The sequence below is a fragment of the Caenorhabditis briggsae genome (assembly GCF_000004555.2).
Source record: "Caenorhabditis briggsae complete genome, chrV, whole genome shotgun sequence".
NCBI lineage: Eukaryota > Metazoa > Nematoda > Chromadorea > Rhabditida > Rhabditidae > Caenorhabditis > Caenorhabditis briggsae.
Window position 1 is genome coordinate 18,312,098 of NC_013488.2, and position 23,222 is coordinate 18,335,319.

The window sequence follows — 23,222 nt, forward strand, 5'->3', positions numbered from 1 at the left end:
AATTATGATTTTCTGAAATTTTGGGTAAAATTGGAATTTAAAATTAATTCTGAAATTCTAAAAAGCAAAGTCTAGAGGACCTGAAGGTTTTTTTTTGAACTTTCATAATTCCAAAATTCCGAAATTCCAAAACTATAAAATTGGGTCATGACCTAGATTTTTTGGGTCATGACCTGGGTTTTTACTAGGCCATGACCTAGATTTTTTGGGTCATGACCTAGATTTTTTGGGTAATGACCTAGATTTTTTGGGTCATGACCTAGATTTTTTCGGTCACGACCTAGATTTTTTGGGTCATGACATAGATTTTTTGGGTCATGACCTAGATTTTTTCTAGGTCATGATCTAGATTTTTCGGGTCATGACCTAGATTTTTTCTGATCAGGTAATTTTTTTTTTCAAATTTCCCGATCATTTTTCAAATTCTTGGCCCTTTATCTGCCTACGTGTCTATCAGACCATCTCCCAGAAAAAGTTTCAAATCACCGCCCGTGTTCATTGGAGCGTATTTAATAATTTTTATCATACGGAAAAAGACACGAAAGTATACATAAAAATTCATAAAAGCGGAAAATCTAATTTTTGTGATGTTATTTTGAAGCTTTAGTAGTTTTTGGATATCATCATTTTTCGTAATATCATGGACGCATTTTTTTAAGCTGAAATTAATTTTCTATTTTTTTTCAGCAATAAAAAAATCTTATTTCTCATGAGGGTCCTCTTCTTTTATCGTTTTTATATGAGAAAATCCATTTTTTGCTGCTATACGATTTTTTTCAAATTTTCAGAAAATTCCAGAACCATGGATCTTTTAACAAATCCAAAATTCATGATCACCACTTCTTATGGGATTCTGGCAATGCTAATTTATACAGGTGTGACAATTGTGATTTTGAAAAACTCCGCGAGCTTCAAAAGTTCATTTTTTCAACTTTTTTGCTTTGGATACTTTATGGTAAGTTAAAACAATTTTTTAGTTTCTAATTCAATTTTTCAGAATCTTGCTACCTACAGTAATTCATTCATAACCCTACGCCTTCCACAAAACACTGGAGTCTCTGGAACATTTTCCAATTTCTACAGTAACCTAAATTTAAACAATACGGATGTGATTTTTCCATTAAATCTGTTTCATACACTTCATTTTGAATTCGCCTATACTCAGTATATTTTTAACAGTTTGGTTTGCGCGAATCGATTCACAGCGATTTGTTTTCCGATTCATAGTGAGAGGGTACGGTAATTTTACAAAGACTTTTTTGTTTGCCTTGTTTATACTCATTTTGAAGCTCTTGTTTTGCTGAGTTCAACATTATACAAATTTTCAAATTTGGTGGAAAATGGTCTGAGTTATGATGATTTGAACATTCATTCGAAAAATAATTTTTTGAATCCAAAATTTTTTTCTAAAAGTTTGCCTTGTTTATACTCATTTTGAAGCCCTTGTTTTACTGAGTTCAAAAATATAAGAAATTTTGAGTTTAAAGCAAAACTAGCTGAGTTATGATAATTTGAAAGTTGATTAGAAAAAAATTTTGTAAAACACATTTTTTTCAAAATTTCAAAGTTTTCAGTACTGGATGAAATTCAATTGGCTTATCATTTTATCGATGTTCTTGATCCCATTTGCATTTTTCACAAGACATATACTTCAGAATCACTCGTTTTTCAATTGGTCCCCTACAGCGAACTTTTTCATTGATACCACTTATGTAATATTTTCAAATTTTGAAAATTTTTGAAAAAAAAACAAAAGTTTAGGGTCGAAGCAATATTTACTATTTCTTGATGCCTACTTTAATTTTGTTGACTATGATCAATATAGTTTTCAATGTTTTGGCAGGGATACGGTTGTACAAAATGAGCAAGTAAGTGGAATTAACTGAAAAAACAAGTTTTTTTCCAAATTTTTTCTGTATTTTTTAAAAGCAAAATTTTACAAGATTATGCGTTTTTAGACAAGGAGTCTAACTGTATAATTTTCTTTAAATTTGGTAAGAAACTAACAAAGTTAGAACAAGAATTGTTGGATTTTGGTACTGCTTTTCAGTTTTTTTTACAATAAGCAGTACCAAAACTTAACATTTTTCAGTCTAACTCCGCGCAGCTTGATCCATTTTGTATAAATTTTTTCAGAAAAAATTGCTTTTCAACACTGGTTCTGAATATATAATTTTCTACGAATTCGAACAAAGATTAATGAAGTTAGGACAAGTTTTATCTGATTTAAGTACTGCTGAGCAGTAGCAATTCCCTGTTTTGCTACTGCTTAGCAGGTGCAAATCTTCATTTTTGCTACTGCTAGGCAGTACCAAAATCTCTAAAAATCGGTCATTACTTTCTTAGTTTTTGCTCAAATTTGATAAAACTCACATTTTTGGAATCAGCATTGAAAAACACTTTTTTAATATATTACAAAATTTCAAAATCAGATTTTTTTAGAGCATAAAAATCCCCAAAAACTTTCCAGAACCGGCGTTCGTGTCCCTGAATCTTCTTTATTCTCCATGGCGTTTTCCGTTTTCCTCATTGATCTCTTTTTAACAAGTCTTACTGTATCTAACTACTATCTAACCAATATGCCAACCAGTTTAGATTCGGAAATTGTCCGAATTCTAATCCGTTGGATCCCATTGCTTACCCCATTTGCCAGTGATGCTCTAACACTAACCCATCCGATTTTGTTGCTTTATTTTAGTAAAACAGTAAGTAATTTCGAAGATTTTGAAAAGAGAATTTGAAATTCAGGTCCGCCGAAAGTGTATGGAGAGTAGCAAATTTTTACAAAAGTTCCACAATCACAAATTCTTCGCCGAAAGCAATAGTGGCGTTGTTATGGTGTCAGCGCCAAGGAATTTGAATAATTTGGTGGCGAATTCTTCATTGAATCGGTCATAATTTTTCATTTTTGAAAAATTTTCTTGAATTTGTGCTAATTTTTCAATCAATTTTCATATGGATTTATGCACTTTGAGACAAGGAATCTAACTGTATAATTTTCTTTAAATTTGGAGCAAAACTAAGAAAGTTTGAGCAAGATTTCCTCGATTTTGGTACTGCTTAGCAGTAACAAATTCCAAAAAGCAGTCGAAATACGCTTTTCAAGCTAACTCCGCTCAGATTAATCCATTTTTCATGAAATTTTCCAAGAAAATGTGTTTTGCAGCACTGATTCTGAATATATAACTTAATTCAAATTAAGACCAAACCAAAGAAGTTGTAACCAGATTTGTTCGATTTTGCTACTGCTTAGCAGGTACAAGTTTTCATTTTGGTACTGCTGAGCAGTAGCAAATCGCCGGAAAATCCGTCATAACTTGCTTGATTTTTGCTCAAATTGTATGAAATCTATATTTTTGAAATCAGCATTAAAACGCGCACATTTTCATATATTGAATGGAATATTAATATCTATCAAATGGATTATAAATTTGAAGATGTTTATTTTTATGCAGACAACTTTTTACCATTTTTTATAAAAAAAGAGATTTAATGAATACAATCAGTGGTCTCTCCTGGGAATTTGTTTGCCAAATTCAAGACTCCAATATCGAAGAGTTGAGCGTCTTTGGATCCCTTTCCAACGGCATTCTTTGGCACATGAATGGTCACTTTCTTTGGGCAAAGCTGAAAAATTCCAGGAAATTCTAGAAATTCTAAGTTTCATAGCTTACTCCATGATGATTGCATCTGTGATAGATGTTGAGTTTTGGGTCGATACTTCTAACTTTCTTTTGCGAACCCATCAAATTGAAGGTTCCGTCAGCAAGGGTGTTCATGGTGTCCATTTTGGTGTCATAGACTGAAAATGTCGAGTTTTTTGGGTTTTTGAGACTTTCGGGATTTTTTACGTTAATTTCAATTAGTTTTGAATTAGTCCACAAGGTTATATATGCATTTTTTTTCTAATTTTGCTACTAGTACCAAAATCTCAGAAAAGCAGTCATAACTTGCTCAGTTTTTGATCATATTGTATGAAATTAATATTTTTGAAATCTGCATCAAAAAACGCATATTTTCATATAATTTTCCAAAAAATCCGCAATTTCTAAATTGGGCTTATCGCCCAGAAAATCATCCAGAACTTGCAGCTTTTGTTCAAATTTCATGAAATCTATATTTTTTTAATCATCATTGAAGAATGCATCTTTTCAAACTCACTAGTTCCATCCTCATACATCTTAACCTTGACATCCGCCGCCGCAGCTCCATTGCACACCAATTTTCCCATTACCGTAACCTTTTGTCCTCGTCCAACGACTCCTCCAAGGGCATGGGCAAAGCCAATAAGGGCAAGAAGGAGCAGGAAGGATTTTAAAGATACTAGCATTTTTAAGGTTTTGAAAATTCCGGTTTCTCTGGGTTCTTTTATATGGATAGATATTTTGGAATCTTTGAAGTTTAGAAGTTTACACAACATGTCTGATCGCAAGGAATCAGAAAAACAAAACAGATATTGGTGAAAACGTGTTGATACAATTCTTTGGTTCTTGTTTTTCCTCTTTTTCTCTCTTCTAGTTCTATACATCTCTGATTTTTTGACTCAAGAAATTTTTACACAAACAACAGTTGGCCCTGATGTGTCCCTTGTCAACTTATCCCCCAAAATCCAAGAGAATCCTTCACTTTTGATTCTAAACAACCTTCTGGATCGCCCCAAATCTCAATGTTCAAAGAATTCGTGATTCTATTTTCCCTTTTCGTGCTCACTGATGCGTTGGGCGGCGTCGTCGGAAGTAAACAGACGGTGACTGTCGTGGGAAAATTGGTGTGTAACGGACAACCGTCGAAAGATGTCAGAATCAAGCTTTTCGAGGATGGAACTAGTAAGTTATGGAGTACAGAAATACGCGTTTTTTAATGCTAATTTCAAAAATATGGATTTTTTTCAATTTGAACAAAAACTAAGCAAGTTATGACTGATTTTCTGAGAGTTTGGTACTGCCTAGCAGTATCAAAATTGGATAAATCTTGTTCTAACTTTATCAGTTTACGTCCAAATCCCAAGAAAACAATAAAGTAAGATTCCTTGTCTCAGTATGAATAAATCCATGTGAAATTCGTTTAAACATAACTTGTTCGGTTTTTGCTGAATTTGTATAATTGCCAGCGGTATGTCCGGGGTATCAGGTTCCTGTGATAAAATAGAAGAAAATCAACAAGAAATGTAACAAAATCGGTTTATTATGAACAAGTTAGAAAGAAACAACAAATAAAAGCTTAGAATTCAAGCAAACTCACTTGAAATCCTTAAAAGAGTCTCTAAAACAACCACGAGCCAAATCCAAGCTCGCAATCACCCAAAACTAAAATCAAACTGTGCGCGCGCCGAGCGGGATAGCGGAGTGTCGTTGCGTGGGTAGAGGGAACCTTTAGAAGGAGTTGGAGGGTAGATGCACCAGGCAACTTCCCCCTCCTCAGTTTATATATTTTTGAAATCAGCATAAAAAATGCAGTATACAAGTCTGTTAACTAAATTGAATTTCCGTTTTAAAAAACTGTAAAAAGGGAAAAATTGGTTCCCAATATCTTAAAAACCCAAAAATTCCAGTCTACGACACCAAAATGGACTCGGTGAAGACCACCGCTGACGGCACCTTCAAGGTCATGGGATCGCAGAGAAAAATCAGAAAGATCGATCCGAAAATCAACATCTATCACAGATGCAATCATTCTGGAGTGAGCTACCAATTCTGGATTTCTAGAATTTTCTGAAATTTTCAGCTTTGCCCAAAGAAAGTGACCATTCATGTGCCAAAGAATGCCGTTGGAAAGGGACCAAAAGACGCACAAGTGTTCGATATTGGAGTTTTGAATTTGGCAAACAGATATCCAGGAGAGGGAACTGATTGCATTCATTAAACTAACTTTTTTAAATTTTGGAGTTCCGATTTTTTAAATGTTTTCAATAAATTCAATTTGGATCATTTCAAACAAAAAAAAGGCTTTTTCTTAGTAAGGATATTTCTTAGTGAGAATCTTTCTTAGTGAGAATCTTTCTTAGTAAGAATTTTTCTCAGTAAAATTCTTCCTTAGTAAGGACTTTTTTTTTAATGAAGAAATTTTTCAATGAAGACTTTTCTTATTTAGTATTGTTCTTAAGAATCTGGTTCTCAAACTTTTGAATTTTTGGTCTAAGAATTTTTTTTAGTTCTCAAAAGCTCAAGAAGTGTAACTGAAGTTCCATTGAAACACTTTTTCTTGTTTCAGTGAACTTTTCAAACTTTTTGATCGGAAAAATCTCATATTTTCCCGAAAAGTCACTTTTATGACCCTCCTATCTCTCTAAAAACGCCCAAATTTTCTCCAAATTTCGCAACGCAAAATGTTATATTCTCTAGTATTTCTTCCCATTCTCCTATCAAATTTCTGCATTGCTCAGCACTCTCAAGAAGTCCTGGACCATTTCGAAAAGTTTAGAGTCCACCATAAGAAGCACTACCGTACCGCTGAGGAGAAAAAAATTCGTTTGAGACATTTTGCGAAAAATCATCAAAGGATTAAAGAATTGAACGAGGAAGCCCGGAAATTTGGAAGAAATGTGACATTTGGATTAAACAAGTTTGCGGATAGGACGAAAGAAGAGAGACATGGACGGTTATCAAAGGTACGGTGGCCTAGGAAATCAGAATTTTGAAATTTGTAGGCCATAGACAGAATACTGGGGATGTGAGAGTATAGAAAAGTCTAGTTGTTCCAAAAAATTTGAATTTTGAAGCCAGTTATGACAATTGGAATTTGGTGGTCCAGAAATCCAAATAAAAAAATTAGGCCATCTAGTTTTTTTGGTTTCAGATCCATCCTAAAAACCACACGGACCTTCCAGTATACAAACCAAAACATCCACGTAATCAGAAACGAATTTCGAAAAGAGGAATTTTAGAAAATTTTGATTTGAGAAGTGTCAAAATTGATGGAAGTCCAATTGTGGTTCCGGTGAAGGATCAGGGTGAGCATTTTCAAACTTTTTATGAAAATTTGAGTTTTTCAAATTTTCAAATTCCCATCAAATCATTCAGAACAATGTGGTTGCTGTTGGGCGTTCGCCACCACTGCCATCACCGAAACAGCACAAGCTTTGAGCTCCAAAAATTACCGTAGTCTCTCGGATCAAGAAATTTGTGATTGCGCGGATTCTGGAGACACTCCAGGATGCGTTGGAGGCGATCCACGCAACGGTTTGAAATTTGTGAGCCGAAACGGACAGAGTAGCGATGGAGAGTATCCGTATGAAGAGTTTCGAGCGAATACAACTGGTAACTGTGTAGCTGACGAGAAAGATACAGTAATCCAGGCGGGAACTTTGAACGTTTATCGTTTTGATGAGGAGTATGCTGAGGAGGATATCATGGAAAACTTATTTTATAATCATATTCCTTCCGCCACTTGTGAGTTTTTTCAAAATTCATAAAAATTTGCAAATTTTATTTCAAATTAAATCCCTGATTTTAAACTTTAATTTGAAACAACCAGTTTTCTAACTTGATTTTGAGCTTAGTTACAGGCGTCCAAAGTTGTGTGTAGTTCAATTTTGCTACTGCTTAGCAGACTTAATTTTGCTACTGCTGGGCAGTACCAAAATTGAACTAGGCTAACTTTCAGACACCTATAACTGTGCCCAAAATCAAGTTAGAAAATTGATTTTTACAATATGAAAGCTGAAAATCAGGGCTTTAATTTGAATCAAAACTTGCCAAGTAGAATAACAATGGACAGTCGAAAAATGATAATAATGAAGCTTTTACTTTTTCATACTACTTGAATTTTGAGAAATTAGAAATGATCTTCTTAAACTCTGGAGCAAAAAATGTTCTTCTAAATTTCCAGACTTCCGAGTTGGCGAGAAATTCTTCTGGTACAATTCGGGAGTGCTCCAATCGGAAGACTGCTATCAAATGACTCCAATCGAATGGCACTGAGTTGCCATTATCGGTTATGGTACCTCAGACGATGGAGTACCATATTGGACCGTCCGAAATTCATGGAATAGCGATTGGGGAGAGGATGGATATGTTCGTGTGAAACGAGGAATCGATTGGTGTCTAATTGAGAGTCATCCGGTCACTGCGATAATTGGAGAATGATTAGCTTTGATTGATTTTGAGATGAGCAATTAATAAAGTCAATTTATCTTTTTATTTGTCTTTTTTTTATAAATAAATTTTAAATTACATTGAAGCTCTGTTTTTCAGTTTTCGTTTGCTATTAAAATAAAAATCAGGTAATTATTTTGAACAAAGTTATGAAGGTTTAAAGTACAGGGTTATGAAATTTCGGTATTGCCTAGCAGTAGCAAAATTGCTTTTAGTCGCCTATAACTGTGCTCAAAATTATGGTGGAAAGTTGATTTTTGTTTTAAACGACATATGGAAATCAGGCCTTTTATTTGAATTAAAATTTTCAATATTTTGAAGTTTGTTATAAACCAAAAATTTTGAATTTCTAGGCCACCAACTTCATTGCTTCATAACTCTGATCAAAATTGGTATTTTCGAAAATGTACACTTTTTTTAGTAGCCTAAACTATGATGGCCTAGAAATCTCAAAACTTTCGTATTCCTAGGCCACCAACCAGAATTCAGAAACGCATCTGTTTGTATCGATACCCATTCCTGGTGAGACCCAAAAATCAAAAAAAAAAAGTTCAATAAGCCGTTGCCCCTCCTATTCCCCCTAGAAGATTCATAATCTCGTGCATATGTTGTCCTGACAACGTCCTCGTCCTCCTGTTCTGAATTTTTCTGCGTCTCTTCTTTTGCTGCAGTATTTAATTTTTGGCTCTCTTTGTATTCCTTCGTGTTTTATTGCTTTTTTCTTTGAATTCATCCATAAAAAGGCAAAAAATCCCAAAGTTTAAGATTTTCGTTTTCAGAATATGCTCATCAAAGTCAAGACTCTCACGGAAAGGAAATCGAGCTCGACATCGATTCCAGTGACAAAATCGAGAGGGTTAAGAAGAAGGTTCGTTGGATTTTACTACTGCGAATATAGATTTTGGTACTGCCGGGCAGTACCAAAATTTCATAAAATTTATTTTTGAACATTTAAAGGGGGACTCCGACCAAAAATTTTTATTGCATTAAAATGTGTTAAAAGTTATCTATTTTCCGAATATTATTGCGAAAAAATTCAAAAAAAAATCCGAAATTCCCAAAAAACGGCGTCGAAAAGGAAGAAAATTCAAAAAAAGGTGCCGCCGGGGGACGAGGATTTTCAGTGAGAAACCTAGGCCACGGCAGCGGACGCCTTTCCTATGTGGCAAATTTTCCGGTTTTTTTTCAATTTCATGTCCGGCAGGTAAAAAACGTAAAAAACCACTGTCGGCGACTTGAACAAAAGGCTGTCAGGTGCCGTGGCCTAGGTTTCTCACTGAAAATCCTCGTCCCCGGCGGCACCTTTATTTGAATTTTCTTCCTTTTCAACGCCGTTTTTCGGGAATTTCGGATTATCTTTGAATTTTTTCGCAATAATATTTGAAAAATAGATAAATTTTAACACATTTTAATGCAATAAAAATTTCTGGTCGGAATCCCCCTTTAAACCATTGTTAAAAATGACAATCAGATTCTTGTTTTTATAGTAACTGAAAGCTAAAAAACAGAGCTTCAAATTGACAAAGAATTTTCTTATAGAAATATAGAATCAACTTTCTATCTGGTGTCTGAAACAAGATATAATACCTCAGAATTTAAGTACCAAGAAAGGCCATATTCTAACCATTTTTTTGGGCAGTCAAGTTTCTCTTCTATTTCACAAATGTTAGTTCGAATTTGTGTCTTGATTTTCAGCTTTAATTTGAGACAAGAATCATTTTTCTGACTTAATTTTGAGCACAGTTATAGGCGTCTAAAGTTAGGCGTTGTTCAATTTTGCTACTGCTTAGCAGTACCAAAATCTATTTTGCTACTGCTAAGCAGTAGAGAAATCGGAACTGGCAGTACCAAAATTTCACTCATGCTCAATTTTAAACCTTCATAACTTTTCTCAAAATCATGATTTTGTTTTTATTTTAAATGCATAAAAAAGCTGAAAAACAGAGCTTCAATTTCATATAAAATATGTTAAAACCAACGTAAAATTGACTGCCGAAAAAGGGATTTGAATTGAGCTTATTTTTTTACATGCTACTAAACATTCAAAGCTTCATAACTTTGCTCAAAATCAAGATACGAATACAATTTTTAGTGAACCTGAAAATCCAATTTTTAGATCGAAGAAAACGAAGGCATCCCACCACCACAACAACGTCTAATTTTTGCCGGAAAACAGATGAATGACGATAAAACTTGTGAAGACTACAAAGTCAAAGGAGGATCTGTCCTTCATTTGGTTCTCGCACTTCGTGGAGGGTTTTAACTACCTTTTTGAAGTTTTTGTGTATTTTTTTTTGTTTCTATTTGTGAATAAAGTTGTCTGAGATTCAAATTTTTTAATTTTTCTCTCATTAAAAAATTCGAGAAAGTTGAGAAATTTTTTGGAGCTCAATGATCGGGTCCACCTAGAAAAAAAACATGGCTACGTCATTTTTTTGTGCTCAGCTAATTTTTTTTGAGACAGTAACATACAATATTTGCACAACTAACAAGGTTTTCTCGAGTTTTCCGAACCTGACCTAGAAAAATAAAGAAAAAAGGTTTTCAGAAATTCAGAAGCTTCTGGAAGCAAAAGCTGAACATTATTGGTTTTGAGGACCTTGGAATTTGGAATTTTTGGAATTTTGGGTTGCAGAAATCCCGGAATTTCAAATTGTTTTATTTTTGAAAGTCAAGAATTCAAATCCTGAAATCCAAAAAAAATCCTAAAAATCATAAAAATCATAAAATTCTTAAAAATCCTGAAAATCCTAAAAATCCTAGAATTCCTTGAAATCTCAAAAATCCTGAATCTAAAAAGCCTGAAAATCTTAAAAATCTTGGAAATCCTAAAAATCCTGAATCTTAAAATCCTGAAAACCCTAGAAATCTTGAAAACCTGAAAATTCTAGAATTCGTGAAAATTCGGAATCTAAAAATTCTGAAAGTCCTAGAAATTCTAAAAATCCATAAAAACCAAAAAAACCCAAAATGGCTGAAAATCAAAATCCTCAAACTCCAAAAAAAAACCTGAAAATCAAAATCCTTAAAATGTTTTTTAAAATCTAAAATTTTCAAAGCCTCAAAAATGCTGAAATTCCAGATTTTTCGAAACATCGAAATCCTGAAAAATAGATTTTTTCAGATTCCAAAAAAAATTCCGTCATTTTATGATCCTGAGCACATCCAAAAAAAAATATTTGCTTTTAATTTTTTTTCTCCGATCACCTAAACAAAACTCTCCCGATCACAAATGAGTCAGGTGTGTCCCCTTCTTCTTTTTTCTTTTTTTTTCTCTATTTATTTTGAAAACTATGTGACTTTTGAGTAAACTCTTCTGTGCGTAAAACTGTATACAGAAGGCAAAGAAGTAGGTAAACATTTGATGTAATTTTTTATTTTCTCTCTTTTTTTTTCTTTTCGGAGATATGAACAATTTACCCATAGGGGACTTGAGTCACTGGCGAATTTTTGAGTTGGCATTGTCTTTGTACAATGGCAACTGAAAAAATTATTACAATTTGAGATTTGACACCAAGTTTGGGGGAAGGGGGAAAATACAAGGTTGGGGAAATTTTAGAAAAAATTTAAGGATTTTTCGGGATCTAAATGCTTAGAGAAGAGCGTAGGCGGCGGCTCCGACCAACGACAAAACGGCGGTGGATTTTCCAACGGAATTGAAGAACACTTGGTTTCCTTGTTGATCGAATTGTCTGCCAGACTGGGTCGTTCCGTACATGGCTTGGCTGGTGTAGCGTGGTGTGGTGGTCTGTCCGAATTGCGTTTGTCCGAATTGGTTTTGGGTTTGGCCGAATTGGTTCTGGTTGTAGCCTCGTGTGGTGGTTTGGTATTGATTGCTGGAAAGTTTGATATTGAAGCCCTGAACCTTAGCTTTCAGTTGGTATTAAGATCCATTTTTATCTTGTTTTTGATTTTGTTTTTGCTCGAAGTTATACAAATTCAAAGTTTTAGTTCCATGAAAAAAGGTAAGCTGTATTGAAACCTTTTTTACAGCGGTCAATTTTTGCTTCCATTACAGAAATTTTGGTTCAAATTAAAAAGCTGCTTCTCAGCTTTCACTTAAAACAAGAATCAATTTTCTGACTTAAGTTTGAGCATAGTTATAGGCGTATGAAATTGAGCTTAGTTGAATTTTGGTACTGCTTAGCAGGTGCAAAATTAGAAATTGGCATTGCTACTGCGGGGCAGTAGTAAAACCTTGTTGAACTATGCTCAATTTTAGATGGATATAACTTTGCTCAGAATTAAGATAGAACGTTGATATTTATTTCAAATGAAAGCTGAAAATCAGGGCTTACATTTGAGCTAAAATTTGTAAAGTAAGCTGGTTGTTGACAAAGTGATTTTAATAGAGTCTATACTTTTTGGCAGTAGTGATAATTGGGTTGCCATTTTTGATCGGAAATTTAACAACCCTAAAGTTGGAGTTGAGAACTGAAAGTAGTATCGTTGGAAAGGTCTCCATTCACTGAATCCGAAAATCTAATCAATTGCTTTCAAGGGCTTTTAGTTTTCAAGAAAACCACACAAAATCAGACGCGAAATCCAGAAAGAGAGATTCAATGCTAAGTTAAAGTTTAGAATTGAATATGGCGCAAGAATTTAATTAAAAACTATTTCAGGATTTCTAGGTTTTGACCAAATCGCAAAAACATTTGATCATAGGAAACAAAAAGTTGTTTAGTCTGGAATTAAAGACTTAATTTTCAAAAAATCTTCAAAATTTCAGCTTTTTCAGAATCCCCCAAACTCACTTATAATACTGCTGGTTGTTTGGCTGCTGCTGGTACTGTTGTTGTTGGTACTGAGCGAGGACACAGGCGACAAGAAGGGAGGCAACGATGAAGGATTGCATAATTGGGCTAAAACTTGAAAAATGTGTAAAAAAAAAGCAGAAATAAATAAAAAAACTGAAAAGTTGTGAGCAGTGCAACAAGACCTTCTGCCGCGCCGTTGATTAAATACCTGCCATTCGTCTCTTACAGTACAAACAAACAGACCACGCCCCTAACTTCTCAGAAGAGAGCAAAATTACTGTTTACCTCGTTTTCTCTCAAAAATCCCTCCACTTACGCCGCCCCTAGAAGAATTTGGTGAAGGTAGAGAGTTGGCAACGGCTCTATCAGTCAAAATCAAAACCAAATAGACACAAAAAGTAAATGGGAGAATAAACCAAAGGGGTTTATTTTGGAATTGAAGGGAGATTAACCAGTGTTCCGAAAATTGGCTAAAGTTTCGTTTTTTTAGGTTGATTTAGTGTAAAGGTATACATTTGCGAGTTCATGTTGAAGCCCTAATTTTTAACTTTCCTTTGATATAAAAATGAGCATTCTGCCTTGTTTTTGTGCAAAGTTATACAAATTCGAAGTATTAGTATCATGAAAAAAGATAAGCTCCGTTCAATCCACTGTTTCGGCAATCAATTTTTCATTCTTTGTATTTCACAACCTTTAGTTCGAATGGGAGCCCGGATTTTCAGCTTTCATTTAAAACATGAATCAACTTTCTAACTTGATTTTGAGCAAAGTTATAGGCGTCTAAAAGTGAGCGTAGTTCAATTTTGCTACTGCTAAGCAGTACCAAAATCGCCAGGTCGCAAAAAAGAAATGTTACTGTACCCTGAAACTCTGAATCTTAGCTCCCAATTGGTATCGAAATCAGCGTTCTATCTTGTTTTTGCGCAAAGTTATGAAAAGCTAAAAATTTAGTACCACAAAAAAAGCACGCTCAATTCAAGCCACTTTTCGGCAGTCAATTTTGTTTTTCTACTCTTCAAATCTTATATCAAATTGAAGCCCTGATTTTCAGCTTTCATTTAAAACAAGAACCAAGTTTCTAACTTAAGCTTGAGCATAGTTATTGGCGTTTGAAATTGAGCTTGGTTAACTTTTGCTACTGCGAAGCAGTACCAAAATCGCCACGTGGCAAATTTTACTACTGCTAATGAACCCGATTTTAGTAGTTCTTTTAACTCCTCTAAAAATTTGAAAACCCTCCAATTATTATATAAAAATTCCAAAATCTTAATTTTCGTAGAAATTTGAATTTTCGAGGTTTTTTGTCGATAATTTTTAAATTTTTGACTTTTTTCCTCTTTTTCTCTATTTTCTCCTTTCCGAAAAATAACTATTTAAACTCCTGTCTCCTATACAGTAGGAGTCCTACTTAACACCCACGGAAACCTTCACAAGAGCAAAGATTGCCAAAATTTTTCCAAAACCATCAAACTAAATATTTCTCTAGACATTCTTTTTTCTCCTAGACATTAAAATGCCCGATGACAAGTTTTTTTTGCTATCAGCTAGAAAAAATGGAGCACTTGTTCTTCTCCCCAACTCTCAATGTCAAATTTTGTTTGCTCTTCTTATCCCCCAACTCAACCCCAATTATCAAGTAAAAAGACAAATAATATGAAGGGGGGGGGGGGGGGGGATGTCTACATGCGCAAAATTGTGCGAGAACTTGTGTAAATATAGAAAATATCATGGAGTTTTTAAATAAATTAATTTGACTTAGAAAACGACAGGATAATCACATTGGCATGGAGGAGGGGTGCAATAAAAATACAAAAAAAACAGAATTAAATTTAAAAAAAGGAATTTAGACTCCTCCAAGTGCTTGATTAATGCCACCCATCAAGTTGACTCTTCGACCATTGTACTTCTTCGAAATCTCCGCTTCCACTTGCTTCTGGAGCAATCTCGTGCTCTCCACAATCGTCTTCAGCTCAGCGTTGGCTTTTGAGACGGCGACACGGGCGGCCTCCTGATTATCAGTCATCAAGGATTGGAGACGTTTGTAGCGTTGTTCCATGTCGCGTTTCTTTTCCAGCTGCTCTACGACTTGTTCGACGTATCTGGAATAATGAAAATTGGGTTTTGGTACAGCTAAATTTTCCACGTGGCGTTTTTGGCACTGCTAAGCAGTTGCAAAATCCACTTTTACACCTGCCTGCCAGTAGTAAAATCATCCACGTGGATGCAGTAGCAAAATCTCCGTTTACACCTGTTTAGCAGGAGCAAAATCTAATTTTGCACCTGCTTAGCAGTAGTGAAATATTCCACGTGGCTTTTTGCTACTGCCTAGCAGTAGCAAAATGCAATTTTGACACTGCGAAGCAGTAGTAAATTCGATTTTGGTACTACCAAGCAGTAGCAAAAATGAACTATGGTCAATTTTAGATGTCTTTAACTATGCCCAAAATCATGTTAGAAAATTAATTCTTGCTTTAAATAAAAGCTGAAAATCAAGGCTTCAATTTGAACTGAAATTTGTAGCAAGAAAAATTGACTCACTGTGGACACCCCCGAATCTTGAACAAATGGATCTTCTGTGGATTCTCAAACTCCTTCAACACCCTTTCGATTTCTGCAATCCAGGCCTTCAAATCTTTATCTGTCACTTTGGCAACGTCGTCTGGTCGTTTTTCAGCTCCTCGAATCAAGATATCCGCTCCAGTTTCCCGTGTCTCATCGTCCAAACGCATACTAAGGAAGGCTAGAAGCTCGTTGAGCTCTAGTTTCAAAGCTTTTTGAGCTTCCGAGTTCTCTAGAAGACTTAATGCGTCTTGTCCACTTGCAACCTTCTCTCCAACAGCACCAGAGTCATCGGCGACGATGTCAATCTCTACAGAATCCGCACCAAAATCAATGCCACCATCGTCGTCACCAAAATCAATATCATCTCCAAAATCGATTTCATCTGAACCTTTCTTATCGTCTTTTAGAAGTAGCTCGAAATTTGGTTGTTCAATTCTATCTGGCTTCTGATGATACTTCCATTCATAGGTGGTCACATCTACACCACGATCACAGATTAGAGCTAAAAGAGGAAGAATGGAGGACTCAGGAGCAGAATTTTGGTGCATATAACTTCGGAAGGCTTTGAAATAGTCTCTAGCTGGTGATAATTGCTGAATATCCTTGGAAGTTTGTTCAAAAAACGCTGGAAGATCTGCAGCTAGTGCCAGGAGTTCCGCTCTCAAGCTGACTCCTTTTAAGCCCATTTTTTGAACGTTTTTCTCGAATTGTTTCTTTGCATCCTCCGATTGTTTCCCATAATCTGCGAATTTCTTAATAGCATCTGAGACTACTTGATCATTTTTGGTGATTTGCTTTTTAAGACCCGGAATTTCGTATTGAGCGAGTCTCTGAAGAGTTTGAGCCGCTTCTGCCAGATATACATTATCTTTTTTGTACATTCCCTCGATTTCCTGCCAATCTTTCATTCGTTGCGACGAATAGAATCCCAAGAAGTTTTTGGTGTCTTTTTCAGTGTCCCTCAGAACTTCGATGATTTGACAGCAATGAAAATAGTTTATATCTGAAATTACCGCAGTTATTTTTGCAATTTCAGCCATTTTTAATTTCTTACAAGCGCCTTGAAGAAGTTCAACGATTTTCTGCGATTCTGGCATGTCTAGAATGGCGTGCTTGATTTTTTCGCGAATCGCCAGCACACTCTTCTGCCAGTCCTTGTTACAGTGGCGTCTGGAAACCAGCCAGTCTGAAAATCGAAAGTTGTTTTTTAAATTTTGAAAAAATAATTTCTTACCTAGCAATTTGCTGCTGTGAATATCAATTGGCAAGTCGTCGCTCATCTTTTTTAACTGAAAAATAAATAATTCAAATTTTCATCTTTAAAAATTTCAGCGAAAAATCCTGAAATTTCAGCCAAGAATCTTCCAAAACAGCTTCTGGCTACACGTAGCCGCCGCCGTAAATCCACACAAGTTTAAAGGAGCATGCATTTATCGCGCTTGGGTCTCGCAACGAAATACTTTTGAGGTGTCGATTTGAAATCCGATTTCAACTTTTCCCATGCACTTTTTGCCATTTTTGGGTGAAATTTTCCCAAATTTTCGGAAATTTTTGCTAAATTTTCAAAAAATTTAACTTGAATTTGTAATTTCGACGATGAAAACTTAAAAAAATTGGCTAAATTGGGCCTGAGAAAAAGAGAAAAAAGTTTTCGATTCTGGCTCTTGAAAATACGACATCTTTTTTATTTTCCCATCGTTTTTTTCCTATCGTTGTATCTCGCCTCTAATCAACAACTCCATCTCTATAAATAATTTTTCATATATAAAATTTCAGTAAGAACCATGACCGAGACTAACGGTTCCGCCGCCCCAGCTTCCTCTCCAAAGGATGAGCTCACCAGCAAAGACTACTACTTCGACTCGTACGCTCACTTCGGAATCCACGAGGAGATGCTGAAGGACGAGGTCCGCACGACCACATACCGCAACTCGATCTACCACAACCAGCACTTGTTCAAGGACAAGGTTGTGATGGACGTCGGATCCGGAACCGGAATCCTCTCGATGTTCGCTGCAAAGGCTGGAGCCAAGAAAGTTTTTGCTGTAAGTTTTTATTTTTTTAAATTCTTTTCTCTTTGAATTTCATTCAAAATTTGCAGATGGAATTCTCCAACATGGCTCTGACTTCCCGGCAAATCATCAAGGACAACAACCTCGATCATATTGTTGAGGTCATTCAAGCTAAGGTTGAAGACGTCAAAGAGCTTCCAGGAGGATATGAGAAGGTCGACATTATTATCTCCGAGTGGATGGGATACTGCTTGTTCTACGAGTCCATGCTCAACACTGTCCTCCACGCTCGTGATAAGTGGCTTGCACCAGGAGGAAGCTTGTTCCCAGACAAGGCTAAGCTCTACATCTGCGCCATCGAGGACCGTCAATACAAGGAGGACAAGATCCACTGGTGGGATTCAGTCTACGGATTCAACATGACTGCTATCAAGAACGTCGCCGTCAAGGAGCCACTTGTCGATGTTGTTGACGCCGGACAGGTCACCACCAACAACACCTGCATCAAGGAGATCGATCTCTACACCGTCACTGTCGATGATCTCTCGTTCAGCTCTCCATTCCAGCTGAAAACCAAGCGCAACGACTACGTTCAGGCGTTCGTCACCTTCTTCACTGTGGAGTTCTCCAAGTGCCACAAGAGAACAGGATTCTCGACTGGACCAGATGTGCAATACACCCACTGGAAGCAAACCGTCTTCTATTTGAAGGTAACTAACTCGAGATAAAGTGAAACTGTTTAATATTCAAATCTTTTCTAGGATGCCCTTACCGTGAGAACCGGAGAAATCATCAACGGCAACTTCTCAATGGCACCAAACCAGAAGAACAACCGCGACCTTGACATCAACATCAAGTTCGATTTCAAAGGAGAAGTATGCGAGCTCGAGGAGGACAACACCTACAGCATGCACTAAATTCTGTTCTCTTTTCTTGCTAAACTTTTATACTTTGTTGATCTGTTGCCCCCGTCCCCGTTAATGTCCACTTTGTTTTTTCACAGATACTCAGTTTAGAATCCCCCTCCTTTTTCTCCCTGTTGCTCTTTACCTCTTCCCATTGATTGTCTCCCACCCCAGTTGTCTCATTTTTCCATTGTACATACCTTGATGCGGGTTGTTGTCGCCACTCGCTTCATCATTGCGCGCGCACTCAGCTCGGTTCCGTGCATCATTTTTCTCTTTCCTTCTTCGTGAACCCTTATAAAGTCTCTACTTTTAACTCGGATTATTTTTTTTCTAGGTTAGGGTCTATATCCTTTAGTTATCTAGTTCTAACATCGGTCACAAGTTTCAATAGAAGCCTACGCTTTCCAGAAATGGAATCGGGTAGCGCTAGTCCATCGTCTCCAGAACCTATAGTCATAGATGAGGGACCTGAAAAGCCACCGAGCATACTAGCGCCTCGGAAGGGCGTAGATCTCGTTCTAGAAGCCAACGATGACTGGAAAATCCAAGAAATCGGATTCGACGGCGTCGAAAAGTATCTGAAACCCGAGACGTTCACAGACCAAGTCGGAAAATTGGCTAGAAGAGTTGAATGGATGAAATTGGTTGGATCGAGTACTCCGTATGAGAATGCGAAGATTGATCAGACAGAAGAGCTGGACGATGAAGGCGTGCCGAGTAGAAAAGGGGAGAAAGGAGGAACCAACGTGGAATTAGTGACTCCAGAAGCCGGACCATGGAGTTCAGTGGCGAAATATTTACAGTAAAAATTCAGATTCTCGTTTAATAATATCGATGTTCTTTTTTCTTTCCAGCGAATCGCTAAGCCAGCTAAACGTTCTTCTCGATGACCTATCCGTAATGAAAAATACCGATTACATGAAGGCGTTGACCGTGTTGGACCCGATTACGATAGCCGAGCCGACACCAGAGCACATTCAGACGATGCGCGGAACCCAGTGGATATGGAAGCGTCGCGCGTTGCAAGAAGCCGTTCAGGTGCTGGATATTGCGCAGAAGCAGAGGCAACAGGCGCTGCGGAATTTGGGATTGTCGGTGGATTATATTGCGCACCTGCAGAGGACCAAGTTTTTCGAGTAAGTGGGTGGAAGGTGTGAAAAAATAAGTGAAAAATCTAAATTTTGACACTGCTGGGTAGGAAATTCCACGCGGAAGATTTTGCTATCGCTAAGCAGGTGTAAATCTGGATTTTGCTACTGCTCGGCAGTAGTAAATTTCGATTTTGCTACTGCTAGGCAGGTGTAAAGTTAAATTTTGGTACTGCTTGGCAGTAGCAAAATCGAATTTACTACTGCTTGGCAGTGTCAAAATTTCATTTTACTACAGCTACGCAGTACCAAAATTGTAGTTCTTCATATAGAATTTCTATAATAGAAAACGCGATTCCACTCCAATAATTTTTTTTCCAGAGAGCTCAAAGAGATGCGCGAGATTTGGCGAGTCCGAAAAACCGGCGACTACGTCTATGGTGATCTCTCCTATCACATTTTCGGCTGGAAATACGACACACCGAACCTTTTCGACATTTCGCGACGAAGTCTTTCAAACAAATTCGAGACTTCCGATCTATCGATCATCGAGGTTTCCGTGCCGAAAGATCTGGCTAGGAGGAGCATGTTGGTTGTGAAAATTGTCAAGGATGATATCGAATCGGGAGATTTGTTCCGTGATCCGAAGAGCAACGACTACGCGTACTCTTACAAGGAGGTGGATGCGGAGAAGGTGAAGGCGTTGCACTGGAAGGATTCGTTGAAATGGGCACAAAACACATTATTGTTAAGAGACACCTTCAATACCCTATGCAAAGACGCTATCAAGCTGCGAAATCGGCTCTCTATCATTCGTGATAATGTACTTTTAATTCGCCTTTTCGACGACTATCTCTTACGCTTTGAGCTCCAATGGTTCCCATTCGAAGCAGGACAAATCCACGAGGAGGGAGATATCTATCTGAATCGAGTTCTTAGAGAAATGATCATCGGCTTTGAGTGCACCAAATTCGTTCGGCCCCAGTTCTTCTGTTCGATGCCTATAACTCATTTACCGGAAAGTCTAGATTTGAGAGGTTGTGGAGGTTTCGATGCGAGACAAATCGCCGATCGTGCCGTTACACCTCGTTCCATTCTGGACAGAATGCTCGACATGGCCGCCCATCGTGCGTTGGTCAATATGATGACTGAGGTCGCTGAGCTGATGTGCGGATCGTCTGTGGATCCGACTATTCAGTATAAATGGCTGCATTGTGGTCGGAACTATTCGAAAATGATGTTTCAAGTGGTGTCGAAGGATTATGATTTGTATTTGTCAGGGTGAGTTTTGGTACTACTCGGATTTTGCTACTGCCCGAGCCACGTGGAAGATTTTGATACTGCTTAGCAGAAGTAAATTCGAATTTTACTACTGCTCTCCATGTTCAACATCTCATTTTGCTACTGCTAAGCAGTACCAAAAAGCCACATCGACGATTTTTCTACTGCTAGGCAGGTGTAAAATTTATTTTTGCTATTGCCTAGCAGTAGTAAATTCAGATTTTGCTACTGCCCATTGCCCAATATCCAATGTTCTTCCAGAATGCCCTCTTTTTCCAGTCACAGAATGCATCACACGTTCTTCGCGAGCGTCTCCAGTGACGGTATCACTATCGAAACGAAAGACGGCATGCTCATCAAATGCGATCGAGACTCGGCTCGTGTGCTGTACGCTTGTCAGTACTGTGTGTGCATCTACCAGGTGTCAATGTTCGCAATGGTTTGTCGCAATCAATGGATCACGCCGTTCCAAACGTTGTACTCGAACGTCTACGCTCTTGATGATAAGGGCAATCCGGCGCCGAACATTTTGCTGTGCAATCAGGCGGCCACTCGATCGATTTTGTTCAAATTTCATGTGGGAAGAGATCCGGAGATCCTGGTGCGGCGATTTGTGGTGAACGAGAAGACTGCGAAGCCGGAGGAGCATCCGTGGAAGAAGCTGTCGTATCGAAAACTCTACGGAGCCACATTCTGCAAGAAAGTCGACGCGTTGCTCTCGTTTTTGAGAGACTGTTGACCTAATCATTATGTAAATTGTAAACTTTTTTGTGTGATCTCTCTCTCTCTTTTTTTCGCAATTTTTAAAATTATTTTGAACACAATAACAATTTTAATGGTCCCCAAGTTCTATGAATTTCTGTGTCAACTCCGTCAATTAAATATTTTCATCGCACAGTCCCGTAAATCGACAAGAGCCGCGGTCGAAGCCCCGCTGGCCGAGTTTTTCCCAATTTCTCTTCCATCGACTTTCGGCGCGAAATCATCTTTTCAAACCGTTTCTGCCGCTTTTTCTATCGATTTCCACTTCGTTTATATGATTTTGGGCCGGAATTTTGAAGGAAATACGATTTTGGAGAGATTTTCCGCTGAAACCGATAGTTTTTTCTTCATTAGTCATGATTTTCAATGCAAAATAGGGTGTTCTGTCGATTTATCGATTTCTACATCTAATTCTGTGGTTTTCGGACGTCTTCTGATCAGATATTATGATATTTTGCTTTTTCTAAAATCTAAATGTTGAGAACATCTTGAAAAAATCGAATTTTCCCTTCATTCCGAGCAGATGTTCTCCCCGGCGCGCCTAGGCCAATTTTTTCTGCGCACTCTCTCAGTTTCTCACACTATTTCTCTGGTTCTCTCACTGACCTCCCTTTGCGCAAACGTTCAAACACACACAAGGGCCCATTTGAATATCGCGCGGACCTGTTCGCATGATTTTCGCTTTTTTTTGCATGATTTTTGCTGAAAACATTGAATTTTCCAGCTAGAATGTTTGTTATCGGTGGGTGCTGATCTTTTTTCTCTCATTCGTCCTATTTTCTCGCTAATTTAGGCTAAAAATTAAGCTTCCAGCAAAATTTCGTCGCGAGGATCAAACATGAAGAAGGGCGCTGCGAAGCGACGACGTGACGACGATGACGGAGACGTTTCGATGACTGGAGATGATGATGATAGCAGAAATGCGGCTGCCGTGAAGATAGATATACCGAAAGGTAGGTTATGAGAAGGAAAATTGCTGAAAAACGCGATTTTTGTACTGCGTGCGGCAGGGTGTACACCTGCCTTCCGATATTGTCCGCCATCCCTTTGAATTGATCTAAAATAATGTCGACCATGCCCATGTGCGTTGGAAGCAGACACGGAGCACACAGTTCATTTTGCCACATCATCGTCATCTTCCGAATCACCTCTTCTAGTGTGATACTCTCTTCAAAATCGACGTCATCGGCGGCGCTGTCGTCAATGTTCATACTTGGCACCTGAATTCGTTAAAAACTGATCTAGAAGTTGGGTTTGAANAAGGAANAAANAAAACAAAATTGGTTAAAAAGTGACCTGGAAGGATAAGAAGGAAAATCAAAGAAAATAAGGTTAGGAGGTAGCCAATTTGAAATGTGAAAAAAATGGGAAATTATTTTAAGGTTCCGAAAGTTTCATATATAGTGACAATAAATAAAATTATCAGGGGTGATTGGTGATTGGGAGAGAAAGAGAGAACATAAATTTCGAGATAACTTTGATTTTGGAGACGGGGGAAGGATTATGGTACAAGATGCACTTTTTCTGAATTTTTAAAAGAGGACAAGTATAGGTCCGGCAAAGGCTCGGTTCCCAGTATGAGATAGAGTTGATTGTCAATGTGAGAAGCTATTATTTTGGTACCGCCCGGTTGTTGGGCAGTAGCAAAATTTCCCACGTGGCCATACTTGTAAAATTCCGGGCCGGGCATGATTAAAATTTCAAGGCCCTGTAGCAAATATTTTGTCATTTTGAACCGAATTTTGAGCTCTCAATACAA

General features: G+C 37.3%; 10 protein-coding genes across 10 annotated transcripts in view; 7 read left to right on the forward strand and 3 right to left on the reverse strand.

Annotated features, from left to right (window-relative positions):
• Positions 1–802: 802 nt before the first annotated feature.
• On the forward strand, positions 803–2,898 carry Cbr-srg-34 (the record flags this gene model as incomplete). Its single annotated transcript, XM_002638429.2, has 6 exons — positions 803–955; positions 998–1,234; positions 1,575–1,712; positions 1,762–1,868; positions 2,471–2,705; positions 2,749–2,898. The coding sequence occupies 6 exons, from the start codon at positions 803–805 to the stop codon at positions 2,896–2,898; spliced, it is 1,020 nt and encodes a 339-aa protein (XP_002638475.2).
• Positions 2,899–3,489: 591 nt separating this feature from the next.
• On the reverse strand, positions 3,490–4,330 carry Cbr-ttr-25 (the record flags this gene model as incomplete). Its single annotated transcript, XM_002638430.2, has 3 exons — positions 3,490–3,627; positions 3,675–3,802; positions 4,162–4,330. The coding sequence occupies 3 exons, from the start codon at positions 4,328–4,330 to the stop codon at positions 3,490–3,492; spliced, it is 435 nt and encodes a 144-aa protein (XP_002638476.2).
• Positions 4,331–4,666: 336 nt separating this feature from the next.
• On the forward strand, positions 4,667–5,862 carry Cbr-ttr-24 (the record flags this gene model as incomplete). The annotated part of the gene is made up of 3 exons (XM_002638431.1): positions 4,667–4,826; positions 5,552–5,679; positions 5,725–5,862. 3 exons carry the CDS (start codon positions 4,667–4,669, stop codon positions 5,860–5,862), a joined length of 426 nt encoding a protein of 141 aa, XP_002638477.1.
• A 463-nt stretch (positions 5,863–6,325) lies between these two features.
• On the forward strand, positions 6,326–7,919 carry CBG12906 (the record flags this gene model as incomplete). The annotated part of the gene is made up of 4 exons (XM_002638432.1): positions 6,326–6,607; positions 6,796–6,949; positions 7,020–7,388; positions 7,828–7,919. The coding sequence occupies 4 exons, from the start codon at positions 6,326–6,328 to the stop codon at positions 7,917–7,919; spliced, it is 897 nt and encodes a 298-aa protein (XP_002638478.1).
• A 956-nt stretch (positions 7,920–8,875) lies between these two features.
• Cbr-ned-8 lies at positions 8,876–10,356 on the forward strand (the record flags this gene model as incomplete). The annotated part of the gene is given in 3 exon segments (XM_002638433.1): positions 8,876–8,899; positions 8,902–8,961; positions 10,210–10,356. Coding segments are annotated over 3 exon segments (231 nt in total).
• A 1,329-nt stretch (positions 10,357–11,685) lies between these two features.
• Positions 11,686–12,948, reverse strand: Cbr-pqn-94 (the record flags this gene model as incomplete). Its single annotated transcript, XM_002638434.1, has 2 exons — positions 11,686–11,929; positions 12,848–12,948. The coding sequence occupies 2 exons, from the start codon at positions 12,946–12,948 to the stop codon at positions 11,686–11,688; spliced, it is 345 nt and encodes a 114-aa protein (XP_002638480.1).
• Positions 12,949–14,693: 1,745 nt separating this feature from the next.
• On the reverse strand, positions 14,694–16,692 carry CBG12909 (the record flags this gene model as incomplete). Its single annotated transcript, XM_002638435.1, has 4 exons — positions 14,694–14,949; positions 15,389–16,415; positions 16,467–16,598; positions 16,647–16,692. 4 exons carry the CDS (start codon positions 16,690–16,692, stop codon positions 14,694–14,696), a joined length of 1,461 nt encoding a protein of 486 aa, XP_002638481.1.
• A 504-nt stretch (positions 16,693–17,196) lies between these two features.
• Cbr-prmt-1 lies at positions 17,197–18,341 on the forward strand (the record flags this gene model as incomplete). The annotated part of the gene is made up of 3 exons (XM_002638436.1): positions 17,197–17,457; positions 17,514–18,134; positions 18,186–18,341. 3 exons carry the CDS (start codon positions 17,197–17,199, stop codon positions 18,339–18,341), a joined length of 1,038 nt encoding a protein of 345 aa, XP_002638482.1.
• A 401-nt stretch (positions 18,342–18,742) lies between these two features.
• Cbr-mdt-17 lies at positions 18,743–21,440 on the forward strand (the record flags this gene model as incomplete). Its single annotated transcript, XM_045238544.1, has 4 exons — positions 18,743–19,134; positions 19,187–19,468; positions 19,802–20,701; positions 20,981–21,440. The coding sequence occupies 4 exons, from the start codon at positions 18,743–18,745 to the stop codon at positions 21,438–21,440; spliced, it is 2,034 nt and encodes a 677-aa protein (XP_045095000.1).
• Positions 21,441–22,301: 861 nt separating this feature from the next.
• Positions 22,302–23,222, forward strand: part of Cbr-swsn-1 — a gene marked incomplete at both ends in the record, with an annotated part of 4,480 nt that continues 3,559 nt past the window's right edge. The window contains one exon of the mRNA XM_045238545.1: positions 22,302–22,416. Within this exon, the coding sequence (XP_045095001.1) occupies positions 22,302–22,416 (115 nt within the window). The remainder of the gene's footprint in view (positions 22,417–23,222) is intronic.